At 45.3% G+C, this 18252-nt stretch overlaps 1 protein-coding gene across 1 annotated transcript; it reads right to left on the reverse strand.

Annotated features, from left to right (window-relative positions):
- Positions 1 to 8370: 8370 nt before the first annotated feature.
- On the reverse strand, positions 8371 to 10584 carry FAM170B (family with sequence similarity 170 member B; the record flags this gene model as incomplete). The annotated part of the gene is given in 4 exon segments (XM_079711748.1): positions 8371 to 9021; positions 9024 to 9130; positions 10471 to 10534; positions 10537 to 10584. Coding segments are annotated over 4 exon segments (870 nt in total).
- Between the last annotated feature and the right edge of the window lie 7668 nt (positions 10585 to 18252).

Genomic DNA, 18252 nt, shown 5'->3' on the forward strand with positions numbered 1-18252 from the left:
TCCCAGCCTTCCTGTCTGGATGAGGACAAGATGCAAGAAGCTAGTGCTTTGCGCAGCATCTAGAGTAACCTCCTTCAGAGGTGAGTGAGAAGACATCCCACTCTACCTACCCTTTTACTCCCTTGAGGGCACACTCATACGCACCCCACTCCACACACGGACGGATGAGAGATACAAGACATCTTCAGGGTATATTTCCCTCTTCCTGGCACCCACCCCTCCGCAGGTGAGCTCCAAGATCTGGTCCCACTTCTCTTCCACAGCCCTGCCCTAACTCCGCTCCCATTCCCTCAGGGATTTTCTCTGAACCTCTAGCTAACTGATGAAATAATTCATGTAAAAGGCTGATATTGTCTTAGTGTGTGAGCTTTCCAAGGATATTGTAATTAAAATAGAGAAGGACAAGTCTTAAGTCAATGAATGGCTCTCTGATGATGAAATTGCTGAACTGTTAATTGCCTGAAGAAAAGATCATGGGGACAAAGGGCTGAGCTCTCTAGAGGGCAAAACAAACCCTCTTTTCCTTCTTTATAGTGATAGCCTTTATTCTAGAAATGCAGAGCCCCAGTCCTAACTCAGTTTGGGATGTTTGGGCTAGTTGCCCCTTCAGCGGGGTGCCGGGTTTCTATCCTTTCAAGACTCTGCTTGAAGGGGTATCACCTCTTCCAGGAAGCCTTCCAAGCCCCCAAAGGCTGAGTTAGGTCCCCTCTTCAGGGCCCCCACGGTTTCCTATACAAATCTCTACACACAGCATCGTAAATGTCCCTGTTGGACTCTCTGATACCTAATACAAGACACCGGCCATCAATCATCTCTGTGTCTTTCCTGCATGTAGGTTAACAATGGGATGATCTCCGATGGTATAGCTTTACATACTGTCCACACTGGGAGACTGTGTCATCTTAGCATGCTGCAGTGAGAACCCATCAGCCCCAGAAGAATCCACCTTGTATTCAGTCCCATATTCATTTAGGAAGCAACTTGTTTTTGCAAACACCAAGCTCAGCAGTGACATAAAACTAATGTTGTTAGAGTTTTATTGCTGTTGTAATTGTGTTTGTATTTAATGTGTAAATTTGTTTTTATTTTTATGGTATCAAGGAACTATAAACTTGAATATTTGTGTTAAGTCATTGTGTAAACAGCAATAACTAAGTCAACCCGGGCCTGTTCTTGGTCTTTGAAAGGATAGTATTCAAGTTTGCAAAATACTGCTGTAGGGAATTCTCACTCTCTTCTCCTAAGATTGATGGTACCTCACACTGCAGTTCCTGGGTGTGCCCTGGGAGGGGCTGCAGGAAGGCCGGCAGCAGAGCATCAATGAGCCCTTAGGTGTTAGAGCATCATTTATGTACCGTCTCTCCAGGTCCTTGTGCCCCACCCCAGCCAGGCACAGCATGGCCCAAGTGCACAGCAGCATGTACCACATGCACACACACGTACACACCCACTCACAAACAAATGCACACACATGTGCTTACATGTACAGACAGGGTCTGGCTCCTGGCGCCATGCTTTGAGCTCAAGACATGGCATTTTCATGAACTGTTTTTGTGAACTCTTGTTCCATCTTGCCTACAGCTCAGCACATCCTGGTCCTCATCATCTCTGGCCCAGCTCATTTCTAGGTGGGGGCTTCCAGTCAGTCTCACTGACAGGGGAAGCAGTAGAGACTTAGAAGAGAATGGAAGGGAACATACTGTATTCTCTTAACCAACCTACATGCCACCACGCACACACACACACCAGATCCCCTCTGATGGGAGCCCAAAGCACTCTGAGTGCTCAGGTCCAGTAATCCCACTCCATATCTGCCAAAAGTCAGCCTCTTGGTCCCAAATTCAGTCATGCCATTCTGGGCATATAAATCGACAAAATACTGATTAAGCACTCACTGTGTGCTTGCTCTCCTGAGGGCCTGAGACCCGGAAGCCTCCCCACCAGCAGCAGGGACCTCTCAAGCCTTCCTGGCTGCCTCCTGCCTGCCTCTGGTTCTTGCTCTTCAGCATCTGTATTCATTGGTTAGGGCTGCCATAACAAGACACTGCAGACTGGGGAGCTGAAGCAACAGACATGTATTATCTCCCAGCTCTGGAGGACAAGTTCAAGATCAAGACGTCTGCAGGGTTAGTGTCTTGTGAGGCCTCACTCCTTGGTTTGCAGATGGCTGTCTTCTCCCTGTATCTTCATTTTGTGGTCTTTCTTCTGTGTGTGTCTGTGTCCTAATCTCCTCTTCTTATAAAGGCATCAGTCATATTGGATTAGAGCCCAGCCTAATGATGACCTTATTTTACTTTACTTACTTCCTTAAAGACCTTATCTCCAAGTAAGGTCACATTCTGAGGTACTAGGGGTTAGGACTTCAACCTTTAAATTTGGGGGAGGGGTACACAATTCAGCCCATGACAGCATCCATAGCTGAGCACCTCAGAGACTCCCATGGAAAGGTCAGTCAGGACTCTGACATCTTTGATGGACCCTCATCTTCCCCCACCGAAGCCTCATACCTGGACCGCCTTTGTGATGTCACGTTCCCCTGTCGCTGTATCCTCCTTAACATCTGCCTTTTTCTCTTTCCCCTTCTGTCTCCCTTCTCCAGTTTCCTTCATCCTGTTGCAGTGCCTTCCCCTTCTTCTCCCTGCAAAGCCCCGTTTTCATGATCTTGTTTTCTTCCCAGTTTCACTGTCTTTTACCCTTTCTTGCTGTTGAGCTCCCACCACAGTTTTCTCATGAGATCTCCCTCTCACTCACAGCTTTCAACCTTTATAAGAAATGAGGACACACCACAAAAAGAGCTTTGTAATTTAACTCTCTTGAGTTGGCTGAGTCCTCTTTCGTTATAAAGTGCTCTTAAAATCAAAGCTAATTTGATTCAGAAGAGCCAAGGATTAAGATGTCCAGAGCTGGGCTTCTCAGAATGTGGTTTATAGACCACAGATGTGGACACGGAAGGCCCCCAGTGTCACTTCTAACCTCAGGTAATGTTTGATTAAATGTTTTATTGCCTTTTTATTATAAAAGCCATACTTCCTCAAATGGAAAACAAAGAATAATGCATATTACAGGAAAACCAAAATTTATCAACAATTATCAACTGGAGATAATCACTTTGATGTTTCATTGCACTTGCAATATTTCCAAGAATATCTGTGTATCTAGTGAATGGAATATTTTCCATGTTATTTCCTAATCAGTCACATTTAGTACATAGGAAATCTTTTGATATATATTTTGTCTCAATCCTTCGATTATCTCTTGTTTTTGGAAATTCATTTGAGTTTCCAAGGTAAGTATATTGTCTTTTTCTAAAAAAATGAACAGAATTTTCTGTCCATTATATATAACATTTCTGTTTCATGTTTTATTGAATTGGTTGTAACCTCTGGAACAATGTTAAATAAAAATTGTAATAGATGACATATTTTACCTGATTTCAGTGGGAATACTCGTAGATTTTTTGCTACTTGGTTTAAGATAAATACTCAATATCATCTGAAGAAAATTTCTATCCTTAGTTCTAAAAATAATATAGGAATTATTGTTGTATTTACTACATTTTTAATTGTGATATAATTTGCGTACCATAAAATTCAGCTTTTTAAAGCGTGCGATTCAGTGGTTTATAGGCTATTCACAAAGTGTGTAATCATCACTGCTATCTAATTTCAGAATGCTTTCATCACCCCAAGAAGAAACCCCATATCCATTAGCAGTCACTTCTCGCTCCTCTCCTTTCCCTGAATCCCAGGCAACCATCAATCTGCTTTCTGTCTCTATAAATTTGCCTGTTTGGAAATTTCATATAAATAGAATAAAGCATTTTGTAGCCTTTTGTGTCTGGCTTCTTTCACTTAGAAATAATATTTTCAAGGTTCATTCACGTTATAGCATAGATCAGTACTGAATTCTTTTCATGGCTGAATAATTTTGTTTATCCATTCATCACTTGATGGACATGTAGATTGTTTTCACTTTTTTGTATTAGAAATAATGTTGCTATGAATATTCATGTACAAGTTTTTGTGTGGACATTTGTTTTCAATTATCAGAATTGCTGAGCTGTATAATAACTCTATTCTTAACTTTTTAAGGAACTGCCAGAATGTTTTCTAAAGTGGCTGCACCATTTTACATTCCTGCCAGCATTGTACGAGGGTTCCAATTTCTCCACATCCTCACCAACTCTTATTATTATGTCCTTTTTTGTTATAGCCATCCTGGTGGGTTTCTCATGTAGTTTTGATTTGCATTTCCCTAAAGACAAATGATGTTGAGTATATTTTCATATGCTTATTAGTCATTTGTATATCTCCTTTGAAGAAATATTTTTCAAATCTTTAGCCCATTTTTAAATTGGGATACTTGTTTTTTATTGTTGAGTTATAAGAGTTCTTTATATATTTTGGATACCAGACTTTATCAGATATGTGATGTGCAACTATTTCTCCCATTTTGTGGATTGTTTTCCACTTTCTTTTTTTTTTTTTTTTTTTTCGGTACGCGGGCCTCTCACTGTCATGTCCTCTCCCGTTGCGGAGCACAGGCTTCGGACGCACAGGCTCAGCAGCCATGGCTCACGGGCCCAGCTGCTCCGCGGCATGTGGGATCTTCCCAGACCGGGGCACGAACCCACGTCCCCTGCATGGGCAGGCGGACTCTCAACCACTGCGCCACCAGGGAAGCCCTCCACTTTCTTAATAGTATCCTCTGAACACAAAAGTTTTTCATTTTGATGAAGCCCAATTTATATAATTTTTGTTTGCTTGTGCTTTTGGTGTCATATCTAAGAGAAATCATTGCCTAATCCAAGATCATGAAGATTTACACCTCTGTTTTCCTCTAAGAGTTTTATAGTTTTAACTCTTACATTTAGATCTTTTTTATTTTAATTTGTATATGTGGTATGAAGTAGAAAGCCACCTTCACTCTTTTGCATACAGATATCCAGTTGTCCCAGCCCATTTGCTGAAAAGATTATTCTTTCCCCCGTTGAATTATCTGGGCACCATAGGTGAAAAACAATTGACCATAAATGTATGGGGTTATTTTTGAATATTTTTCTTTTTAATATCTACTAAGACTATCATAAGATCCCTCTTTCAATATGAAGTATTGTTAGATTTAACAATTTCTGTCTTTACAGTCATGAGATGCCCCAAACTCAAGTCATGGTGAATTGTTCTTTTCACACTCTATAAATTTGATTAGATATCATTTTGTGTTTATAAGTGAGATCAATGTATTTTTACTCTTTTAGTGCCATCTTTGTCAGGCTTTGTTGTCACATTTCTGTAAATTTCATAAAATAATTTCCATCTCTTTCTGTAGTTTGGGAAAATAAAGGCTGTAAAGTAGTTCAAGATCTAAAATGTTTGAGGTCCCTTGATCCTCTGGAAAGGTTCCCCTTACTCACCCTGATCCTTGTCTTATTTGGTGGAGGTCCCAGGTCTCTACAAAGTGATGAGTTTAAACCATGAATGAATACTTACCTCAGCTGAGTTTGAGATATGTTTTAAAAATAAGTCACTATCTGAAGAACAATTTTATCCCCTCCTTCCTCCATCCATGTCAGCTGAAGTTATCCTCTACATTAAAAATTTGTTTCCCCAATGGTCTTGTCATCTTTCATTTGTCCTTAATGTCCGTCATCTTTCCCCCTGTCTCCAGCTGCTACTACTTAATCTAAAGAAAATACAACCTGTGGAGTTGACATGTTTGCTTTTCTGAATATCTTGCATCTGTCTTTATGTTAAAATTTTGCTTCTTCATGTGATGGTTAGACTGTAGGCTCTGGAACCAGGCTGCTTGGGTGTGAGGCCTGGTTCTGCTGTACACCAGCTCTATGACCTTGACAAGTTCTTAGCTTACTCACCTATAAAACAGGACTAATCCTAGGACCCACCTCATTGGTTTGTGGTGGGTTATTAATAATAAGTATATTATAATAAGTTATAATATACATATATAATATATAATATACATTACATGACTTATTATTCATAAAGTGTTTAGAACAATGGTTGGCCCTTAGAATATCCATGTTTAACATATAAATACATTGTCTTTTAAAGGCTAAAATTCCAGAGCTTAGATGCCATGCCTCATTTTGTTCCCTCTGCAACAGATTTCTAAATAGAAATGTTCTCCTCCTCACCAGTGCTCACTATTTCTGGTTCAGCTGCCTCCTCTCCCCTTAGATAGTCCTTGGATTCTACCTGCCTACTGAGCTCCCTCCAACACCACATAGCTCTTCTCAGAAGAGCTTGACAAAGTTTGGACCATTGTCCTATCCTTTTTTTTCTTCCTGAAAGCCCTCCAGCCCTATTCACAGTGAATTGAGAAAGTCTGTGACTCTGCTGTATCTTGAAAATGGTGCTGCAATATCATCCCCACAGTTGACATCCATTCCAAAATGATCCCATAGCTTCTGCTGCACTGGGACTGGTACAGAGAATGCATCTAACACAAGGCCACAGAAAGGGCCACGGTAACCACACATACATAGATGACCACAAATCTATCTCCATCCCGTTTAACACTCTTCAAAGCCCCAGATCCTTCTAACTAGCTCCCTTCCAAAGGTTTCTATCATAAACTGAGCTTATTCAAAAGTGGGCTCATGGGCATCCCAGCAAATCTTGTCCTTTGGTGCTCCAAAATGGAACCCATATTCACCAACCACTCAGGTAAAAAAAAAAACAAAAAACTTGGAAGTTGTTGTGGACAATTTCCCCTCACCACCCTCATCAAACACTAGCCCAAACCTGTGATTTGCATCTCCTAAATCTCTTTGAACTCACACTGCCTACAGCTCTTCAACTGCCCTTCTTGTCACCAGTTATGCTCTCTCATCCATTCTTGACCCTGCTCACCACAGAGATCTTTCACAAAGGCCAACCTGATTTGCTAAAAATTCCTCAGGAGCTCCTTGCAGTTTTCAGGGGAAAAAAAATCAAGTTCCATCCTTTTGGCTCCCAAGCCCTACTTGACCTAACACCTGCCTACGACAGAGAACATGAAGTTTCTCTCGTCAGGGGCTGGTTTCTCCGTATCTGGTCAGGATCCAGCGTCCTCTTAGTTGGCTCTTCTTTCCCCATTTTTCTTGCATTCTCAGCCTCCCTCTCTCTTTCAGATCATTCCCACTACATATAAACTTGCTCTCTCCCCATCTTTGCCTTTTTGTAGTTTCCTTTTGTCCAGCTAAGCCATCATTGCTTTCCTTTTCAGACAAGCTTGCCAGCAGAGGTGTCTAATGTTTGTGTCCAGTGGTTTTTTGTGTGTCCACTACTGCCCCATGCCCGCCTGGCCTCTGCCACCCTCAGTCCCTGGCACTGCTCTCATCACAGCCATCAGCAACCTCCATGTGCCAAATGAAAGGAAACATTTTACCCTCAGCTCACTCCCACTCACTCTCACTTTTAACATGGCTCACCCGCTCCTAGAAACAATCTTTCCTAGTTTTAATGACTCTGAAGAAAACTCCTGGTCTCACTAATTCTACCTGTCCTCCCAGCCTTTGTGAACATCAGCCTCTTTGGAATGTTTTCCTTCCTCAACAACCAGCATGAGTTTGGGGCCCTCCGCTGGGCTCCCCAAACCTCCTTTAGGTGATTCATCCCCTTGGCTTGCAGTTGTCTGTCCTATCTGCCTCTCACTGCACGACTGGGGTACATGTCTCATCAGCATGCCTAACACACAGCGGGCCATCCATGTAGTTTCTTGAATGAATGCAGTCCCTTGTAAGGGTAAAGAAAAATTCTGTAGCAACATTTTAAAACAGAGTTGACATATCTGAACTCATGGGTCAGCAGGACTTACCCAGCCCCCATCTCTACCTCTGGGACCCTGCTGTCTTGGGATGTCCGTGCCAGTGTGTAACCTGCAGAAATGGCAATTTCCAGTGGGTCCAATCCAATAACATGATTCACTCAATTAGTCATTGCCTTAAACTTTGAGCTATTCAAGTTTAATCCCATTAAAATAAGACATAGAACTAGAGCCTATGATGAGTTCCTAACCATGAAAAAAATAGGGCCGATGCTTCAATTGCAGTTGGCTCTCCTGTGAGTCACGACCCGCTAGACCCACCAGAAAAAATAAGAATTGCCTTGGCCACACGCTTGCGGGCTTCAGGTCTTGCGCCCACCGTCAGAAACACTTGATTTGGGTTTTGAAATGGACTCTAGTTGAAATGCTGTGCCCTTTGGAGGGTGCGTTCCCCGTCCCTTCTCACGGCCCTCCCATCTCCGCACGCTTCCTTCCCCGGCCCTCATCCTCTCTCCCTGCCCCCGTGGCTGTAGTCCTGATGGCCTGGAAAGGAGCAGCTGCGGTGCCGGAGGTGAGCGCAGGGCTGGGCACATCCCCTCCAGCTCATTGCTTCTCTGACCGTGACTGTGACGGAAGCACCTTGACATGGGGTCTCGGACTTGCACTTCTGTCCGAAGTGCTCCGTCCCTCCTCCTCTGGCTCTTGCTCCTGCACTTGGCCCCGGGCCCACCTTCTCTCCAGCAACTCCTCGTAAAAGATCTGGCAGCTGAAGCCCTCTTGGATGCCCTCCTGGGCGTGCTCCAGCAGCACCTCCAGCGTGGGGAAGACCCGGCAGCAGGCCACACACCACAGCCCGTGGTTGGTGGTGACCAGCCAGCCCGGGGTGGCCCGCAGCTCCTGCAGGCAGCACTCCAGGGGCACCAGCAGCTCCGTGTCGTCCGGCTCTGGGCGGGTGTTGTTCTTGCCGGCTTCCAGTTCCCAGCGCAGGTCGGTGTTGGAAGCCATCTCAAAGGAGGAGCCTTTCCGCCTCTGCCTCTTGATGAACTCTGCTTCGTGGATGAAGGGCTGCCGACGGACCAGCTCAAAGCCACAGTCGGTCTCCCAGGCCACGGCCACACGCTGCACGGTCTTCCCATGGGTGTAGAAGGCACACATGCTTTGCCAGGCAGTGTCCTCGCCGCCACACGTGCTGGAAGAGCAAGACTGGTACTGGGAGTAGGACTGGTACTCGGAGGAGGACCGGGATGACCAGGCTGGCTGCTCCAGCCCAGCACGCCCCGACCCTTGCCCGAGAAGTAGATGTCCTCGTCGTGGGGAACAGCCAGGCCAGGCCGCGGAGATGGCTCCTCTCTCTTAGAGGTCTCTGGGAGGCGGAAGGACATTTTCATCCGTGCTGAGGCATCCGTGCCACAACCCACCTCAGGTCTCTGAAAGGATGCAGGCTCCAGGGGCCCCTGGGCAGGTACTTTCTTCTCCCTGGGCCTGTTTCCCCATAACGTGGGGATGAAATGCCTTTCTCTTGGGGCGAGGATAAGGATCAAATGTATAAACAGATATATCTTAAAGTTATGGATGTGATGACGGGGATCAAATAATGTATGAATGTAATATCCAAGGCCTTGACTAAACCCGAAAAGGCCATCAACTGCTGAATACAGACTGTGCGACACCTACCCACACAGGGCAATCCTCTTTGTTGATAAGAAGGAATAAACTACTGTTACATGCGAAACATGGATGAGTCTCTAATGCATTCTACTAAATGAAAGAACTCAGGGTAAAAAGGTCATAGAGTATTTGATTCCATTTAGATGACATTCTAGAAAAGGCAAAATTATAGGGAGAGAGAACAGAACAGGGGTTACCGGAAGCCAAGGGCAGCAGGGGAACTGACTGCAAAGGGTCACTAAGAACTTTTAGAGGGTGATGAAAATATTCTGCATCATGATCTTTGTGGTGGTTAAACAAATGTGTACATGTCAGAATTCTTCAAACTGTACACAAAATCAGTGAGGTTTGTGTATTTAAATCACAGCTCAATAAAGCCAGTTTAGAAAGCCAGACTTGGGAAGTGCTTTGGCCAGGCCACTCAGCCCAACCTTCCCCCTGGCATTTGTAACATGTCTCGTCTTCCCCCAGGGGCATCTCACCTTTTCCTTGAACATCCATTGGATCCCGTCACCATATAAGTGCTAAGTGCTTGCCACATTTTAACTCATTTAATATTAAAAAAAAAAAACCCTAAGAAATTCCATTGTTATGATTTTTGACAAATTAAGAAACTGAGGCACAGAGTATTGAAATGATTGATGGAGCCAGAGCTGGTGCCGGTCACTCAGTCCCAAAAGCCGGTGTGACCCTTAGGTGCTGCCCACGGTCACTTCAAATTGATGTTCTAGATTAACTTTAATCCATTTATTATAAAGGAATTTTTTACATCACTGCTGAAATCACAGAACTGACATGTCAATTCTGGTTTTTTCAAAGCACATTAAAATATATGACTAACATTTTAGAATTTCATCCTCATATCTTCTGAAATCACCTCATGTGCTCACAACAGCGGCCTCAGTCAGACCCACATCCATTTTTATGGTCAACAAAGCACTTTGGTGACAGCACCGAGGGGCAACCTTCCCTCCCCTTCCCCTCCAGGACCACCCTCTCAGGGACACATCAGCCACACCCCTTCTTTCGACCTACCTGACCAGTGCACTTCCACGCTCTCCTCCATGGACCCTGGGCTGGCCAGGCTGAGGGTGCCGTCCCGTCCGTTGGTGACTGTTCTCCCCTATGGTCCATGAAGTGACGCTTCATGATGACACCAGTGCCCAGGGACTCAGAGCTCCAGCTGTTGGGTGAGAGTTGGCTCGGGCAGTGCTGAAGCCCTCCACTGGCCCCAGGCCAGTGGCCGCTAGGCATCCATGGTCACTAGGCTCCTGGCTTTATTCTGTGGCCTCATCAGTGACACTGGTCTGTTCTGTGACCCATGGCAAGGACAGAGTCCCAGCCAGGATGCCAAGAAAGGCTCCCCACCAGTATCTCATTCCCTGTCGGGACCTTTCCTGCTTTGTGTATTGTCAGGGACTCAAACATAAAGCACAGACACACACACATATAAACACATGTACACACAAATAGACACAAACACCTAAACACACACACATAGACATTTACACACGTGTGGACACATGTATACTCATACTGACACACACATAATCACTCTGGCACACATACACTCAAACATACATAAACACACACATTTAAACACACAGAAACATACACACACACATACAAATTCAGACCACATTCACTTAACCACACACATGCTCACATACGTACTATCATCACCCAACGTCAAAGTGGGCCTACCTTGAACTGTGGCAGCAGCAGGTGACCTGAAATCTTGCCTCCCCACCACTACTCCAGTCGCCACTGCTGCCTCATGAGGGCTCTTGGAGCTCCGTGGCCTGGGTCCCCAGGCACCTCCTCAAGTCTCCCCCTTCTCTGCTCACCCTCGCTCAGCTCCAGGGACTCAAACATACCAGGGATGCTCCTGCCTCTGGGCTTTGCATTTGCCTTACCTTCTGCCAGAAGCGCCCTCCCCTAGGGCCCGCATGGCTCACTCTGTCACTGCAATCTCTGTTGAAACAGCTCAGAGCCACCTAGCATCCATCACCCTCAGACTCTATAACATGTGCATGTATATGCATAACAACTTCCCTGCATTCATCTACTTCTTCCTAAATGTCAGCTCCATGAGGAGAGAGACGTCATTCATTTCCCCCTCTATATCCCTAGCATCTGGAATACATTGACACATTAACAAGCATTCTAGAGATAATTGTCAGATTAATGAATAAATAAATGATGAACACGTTGGACAGTATTTGGATGAGCTGACAGGGGCCTGCCTGCCTAGGTGAGCTGCCTTCTTTCTACCCTTCAGATCCCTGTAGCCCCAAGGCAGGCTGGTTCTCACCCCACAACTCGGAGTCCCCTCCTGCTTCTCCACCTGCACAAACCTCACTCCACACACAATCACTCTGACACATCTTCCAGCTTGCCGTCTCTCTCTCTGCTCCAGGATGTCTTAGGATTTGAAGACATTTCCTCCAAAACACTTCTCCCCATATACCCCCAACCCCTGCTCAGTCTCACCAACTCTATTCCTCTGGATCTCAAGTTCTCAACAGCTCAAAAGGTGATAGATTGAAAACAATCCCAATATCCTGAAAGCAACACCAACACCATCAGCACAGCCAGCATCTAGGAATATACTCCTCTCCAGAACTAGAAGCCACTATGTAAAGGAAAATACCACAGAGCTTTACTGAGCAATGGAAAGTCACACTTGCACCTACAAAGAGACAATGTTCCCTGGCAGGAAGAGGAAACACTGCAAATGTATTCTTTCTTGCCTTTAAAGACAAGGGGTACTAGCACAAAAATTAAATAGATCAATGGAAGACAAAGATAGTCCAGAAAAAGATCACATGACCTATTTGAATTTTTAAGAGATAAAGTAAATAACAAAAGTCTGGGAGGAAAAAAAAAATGATGCTGAAAACTTTTATTCACTTTAAAAAAAATCAACTTTGGTATCACCTCATATAAGACAGCTAAGACTATTTTTTATGGCTCTGGGGTTGCTTTTTAATTTAAAATGTTTAGAAAGAAAATATAAGTTAACAGTCGTAATTATAGGGTAGCTTTTCTAAACTTAAATGTATCAATCACAAGCATTGAGAATCTTTGTCATCTTTTTTATTATTTTTTAAATTTTTTAATTTAATTTTTTTATACAGCAGGTTTTTATTAGTCATCAATTTTATACACATCAGTGTATACATGTCAATCTTTTTTAGTTTCATTGCTAAAAAAAAAATCTCACTGTTTAAATTTGCATTTCTCTGCTTTTCAGTAAAACTGAAATGAACAGTTCAGTAAAGGAAATGAACAGCCAATTCCCAGGAGAAGAAGGGCAGATGGCTGATAAACATATGAGAAGATGTTCAACCTAACTCTAGGAAGGAAACTACAAATTAAAAACACATGCTATATAGTATATTGTTTTCACCCACAAGGCAAGCAAGAATTTAAAAGATTGACAGTTGCTAAGTGCTGGTGAGAACAAAAGGAAATGAACACATTTACACTCTACTGGTAAGTGCATGACTTGCCTTTCTCAAAGGAAATTTGGTAGCACCCATTATAATTCAAAGTGGGCTCTTTCAGGGCTTCCCTGGTGGCGCAGTGGTTAAGAATCCGCCTGCCAATGCCAGGGACACGGGTTCGAGCCCTGGTCTGGGAAGATCCCACATGCCACGGAGCAACTAAGCTCGTGTGCCACAACTACTGAGCGTGCGCTCTAAAGCCCGCGAGCCACAACTACTGAGCCTGCGCGCGTAGAGCCCGTGCTCCGCAACAAGAGAAGCCAATGCAATGAAAAGCCCGTGCACCGCAATGAACAGTAGCCCCTGCTTTCTGCAACTAGAGAGAGCCTGCGGTGCAGCAATGAAGACCCAATGCAGCCAAAAATAAAAATGATAATAAATTAATATTTTTTTTTAAAAGTGGGCTCTTTCAACTCAGCAATTTACTTAACACCTCCTTCCTGGGAAATGTTCACATTTTGTGTATGTGGGTGAAAGGACACATCGAGAAATATTTATTACAGTATTATCCATACTAGAAAATAAAAGGAAACTTTTCAAAGATCCATCAAAATAAAGAAGTAGTTAAATAAATTACAACATAACCAAACTGTGGAATACTATACTTCAATAAAGAGATCTACATGTACTAATAAGTAAATCCATGTTAAGTGAAAAAAGCAAGATGTAAGGGAATTCCACTTATATAAAAACTAAATATGTATCCCCTCCCCGAAAAGCCCTAAACCAAGTCTATACTGTCTATGAATGCAAAGGCACAGAGGAGATAATCACACCTCACTGGGAACAGTGGTGACCTCAGGGAAAGGGAAAAAAATTAGGAGGGGCTATGGGAGATTGTAGGTATTTTCCAAAAATGACCACACCAGTGCTCCCATCCCATGTGTTCTTCTTACAGTGTGAAGTTGACAGTCCTCCATTGAGAGACAGGGTCCCTCTTCCTGAACCAGAGTGGACTTTTTAACTACCTCCTGCAATAGAATGTAGAGGAGTGAGGCTTGGAGACTTTCAATGCTAGGTCATGAAAGACAATATGACTTCCTCTGGGTTCTCTCTCTGTCTATCTCTCTCTCTCCACTCTCCCTCTCTCTCCACTCTCTTTTGGATTCAGCCACCATGTTGTAAGGAAGCCCAGGCCACATGGAGGTGTTCCAGCCAACCGTTCCAGCAAAGGTCTTAGCCAGCCATCAGACATGTGAATGAACCAGCCTTCAGATGATTCCAACTTCCAGCGTTTGAATCTTCCAGCTGGGGCCCCAGGCATCTCAGGGCAGAGGTAAGCCACCACCTCTGAATTCAGCCATCTCCTTCCTGAATTCCTGACCCTCAGAAACTGTGAGCATAGATTCACGCACTAATTTTGGGGCAATTTGTTACTCAGCCATAGTAATTCAGCAGACTTTGATTTTCAATGCAATGTTTAAGTATGTTCTGGTGAGACAGCTCACCGACCAGCGTCTGGACTGCAGTGCACCATCCTGGCCCAGCTGAGCGCTGTGGCTCCCCCCAGCACAACTTGGGAGGAAGGCTCCCACCACCCACTGTCCATTTACCCACTTGTTCAACCCCAGTATGCATGTATAACAGCTTCAAAGTTGTTAGCCCTTGGGAAACTACTTTACCAACTAGAGTACAGTGTTTACACACAGTTCCTTTTGCCTTTAGCCTTATAGTTTCTAGTTGAAAACACCATTTTCCAAAGTTACTTGGGTCAGTTCCTTCTTGCCCCAGAATGTGCATACGTTCCTTCTAACCCTCTCAACAATCTCACCAGGGAGACACAATTAACCACATATTCCAGAGGAAGGTAGAGACGCCAAGGGGTTAGATGAAGTACAGGCAGGAGATAGGAGGGTGGGGTGCTGACCCCTCACCCCAGAGGCAGGGCTGCTTTGTCCGATGCTGTCCCCCTCTGGCTGCTGCACAGGGGCGGCTTAGAGCAAAGCCCCACCGAAGTGTGCCACTGTCCTTCACTTTCATGTGGGCTCTGGGCTGCTTCCAGCCACAAGAAGGCCCACTGTCCCAGCCCTGCTTCCTGCTCCAAGCAGATGTTTAGCCAAGGCCACCCATACAGGGTTTCTGCCCTCCCTGGGGAAGAGCCGGGGCGGGGGTGTTATGGCCCAGACCCACCCAGCCCCCTACGTCCCAGCCTCCTCAGTTTTCCAGCTGGGTCTCCAGCCTCGCCAAGAACTTCATGCTCCACTGCTGAAGCCGGCAGGGTTGGTGTGCAAAACCCCAAAAGGACCAACGCAGCACTTTCTCAGAGCTCTGACTCCTGGCCAACTCATTTCACACATCACATGCGAGTCTTAAACCTCATCAGGAAGGCCTGGAGGATTTTCCAGTCTCCACTTTTCTTCCAAAACCTCCTCTTCTCAGCCCCCCCGCCCAACTATTTTTTTCTCAGCTGAGAAGAAGCTAACAGGAAATGAACCAGCCCCAGCCCCAGCAGGAAGCAGAGATGCCACCTCTGGCTTCCCTTCACTTCTGACTCCAGAGATGGGCTTGTGCCACAATCTAGGCTACAGGGAGAATCAGATCATTCATCCCAGAGCCGATGAGCCTCCAGAAATACCCTGTCTCACTTGGCCAAGGAGCCTGACGTTACCTGGGGTGGTGCATCGGTCGCAGCATTTCTGTGGCTGAGCCACTGTGTAAAGTGTTTAAAGTGGGCAACACTCCTCTCTTCACACTAGAAAACAGGGCCCCCTGAGGGGACACCAGCCACCTTGTCACTGCCTCTCTCAAAAAACTCCTATTATCAGACTTAACACCGAGGGAGGTGGGGAAGTGGTGAGTTGCCTTAGATGCTGCAGGCTAGGTGGTAGGGCGACCTCCAGACTGGGAGTCCATCCCACTGAAAGCCTATTCCCAGGAATTATTGATGGCCTCAGCCTGTGCTAACTCTGCAGAGAACGTGACAGAAGATAAGTTGAGGATCAGAGTAGGGGAGTATCATCTTTCGAGTTCATTTTCTGTTGCTTCTCGTCACTATTTAAAAAGAAGTGAGTCAGTGGACCGCATAAGGGAAAACCCAGCCACAGAGAAATATAATACGAAGAGTTCTCCCTCAGTCTCCCCAAGCAAACGGGGAAGGGAGTTTTGCTTTTGTTTTCCTTCAGACTTAATAACAGGCTGCTGCTGCTCCGTGGTTTGTTTGGAGCTGTCTCAGGGCTTTGACCTTAACCTCAGGACACCCACACAAATAGCCTAGGACTTCTCTGTCATCAGGGAGCAGGGTGAGCGACACCTGTGCGGGGCCCTCAGGCATGTCCTTGGCTATGATCCAGACCTTAGAGCCCCAACCTGGCCCAGAGCCCCTCCACCCCAGCTCTGGCTCCATGGAACTGCAAAGGTTCAACGAGATTTTTGGATTCAGAAGTGTCTTTTTCCAACTTGTGTTTCCTTGGAAAGGTGACCTCATCTGGGAGGAAGGACATCCCAGCTGAGGCCCACGCATGTGACCCAGGAGCTCTAGGATCGCAGCTGCTGGTCTCTCCCCTTGAATGTTCTCCCAGAGCCACGCGGAGAGCTCTGGGGAAAGGGCTGAGTCTTCCTTCTCTCTAGGTCCAAAATGTGCTGGCCATAGGTCACCCTGGACCCAGCTCTGAGGACATCAGCTGCTACCTCGTACTGAGTGAACCTTCTGGAAGCATGGCTCCCACATGGAGGGGGAGATCCCAGGACCCTAAAGACCAACAGTCAGTTAGCACAGTTTCTAAACGTGCTGGGCTTACCCCCATGCAGCCTTCAGCCAACATCCAAGGTATTTGCACGCCTGCTGAAAAGCAGCTCACGGATCACCAGAGCAGAACTCGGATGATTTATTTTTATCCCCATAATCAGAATGGCTATTGCAGACTCTTGTCTTAAGACTGGCTTTTCCTATCCCAGTCCTTCAGAGAAAGTGGCTCTTTTGTAAGATGATGCAGTTGCTTATTGGATGGTAGAGGTGTCCCAGGGGAAACCAGCCACTGTCTCTCCCCAGCCTACCACCCAAAGCCTTGCAGCTGATCCCATGCCTTCTTCTGGGAATGCAGTGGCGGTAGGGTGGGGGATTTCTGGGAAGGCTGGATCAGGCTGCGTGAAATTACCACAGAAAAGTTCCCAAGAAAGGAACCCAAGGCCGAGACTTAGGGGCCGGCACGTGAGGCAGCCCATTGAGCCACACCAGTCGCTGCTGGCTGACCCCGCAGTGCGGTGAGACTGGTTCCAGCTCCCCCTCCACAGTGGGGTTTGTGTCTGTGTGTTTTCAGTGTACAAACCCTGCCTTCCTTGATTAAAATTGATTCCTAAGTATTTTATTCTTTTGGATGTTGTGTAAATGGATCTGTTTTCTTAATGTCTTTTTCAGATTGTTCATTACTGTTGTACAGAAATACGACTTTTTAAAATTCAATTTTGTTGAATTTGCTTATTAATTCAAACAGGTTTTTTGGGGGGGGTGTGGATTCTTTAGGGTTTTTGATACATAAGATCATGTCATCTGCAAATAGAGCTAGTTTTACTTCTTTTTCAATTTGGACACATTTTATTGCTTTTCCTTGCCTAATTGCTCCAACAAGAACTTGAGTATTCTGTTGAATTGAAAGCTGCCATCCTTGTCTTATTTCTTATCTTCAGGGAAAGCGTTCAGCCTTTTACCATAGAGAACATCGCTGGCTTTTGTATAGGGCATTTTTCATGTTGTGGAAGTTCCCCTCTAATCCTAGTTTACTGAGTGCTTTTATCATGAAAGGATGTTGATTTTTGTGGATTGCTTTTTCTGCATCAATTGACATGATTATGTCCCTTCATTCTATTTATGTGATGCATTACACTGACTGATTTTTCAAATGTCGAACCACCCTTGCCTTCCCAGGTTAAATCCCATTTGGCTTTGCTGCGGTAGGCAGGCTGCTTCATGTGATCAGCATGTCCATGTGGGTGAAGTGGAGTATCTCAGGGTCAAGGAGGCAGGACCGGGCTCTAGCACGCCCACAAGTGCACAGGGAATGGGCAGAAAGCAGCGAGATCAGTGCGCCTCCTACCTGTCACCTGAACCAGCCAGCATCCTTGGCACCATGAGCACCAATCCTGGGGAGGAAAGAGAAGCCCCGCCAGTGTTGGTGAGAGGAGGTCAGCGCTGATTCGCTTCACAAGGGGACAGACAACTCTCCTCAGATGCCATCCCAAGTCCACTCTGGCTGTCAGAAATTCAACAAATATGATAAAGATCGGAGGGGAGCATACATGAATTTTTTATTATTTGCAAGAGAAGACTAAAAGGATCTGCATATTATTTAAATTTTGAGTTATAGTTTTAAAT

The sequence above is a fragment of the Hyperoodon ampullatus genome, assembly GCF_949752795.1.
Source record: "Hyperoodon ampullatus genome assembly, chromosome: 1".
NCBI lineage: Eukaryota > Metazoa > Chordata > Mammalia > Artiodactyla > Ziphiidae > Hyperoodon > Hyperoodon ampullatus.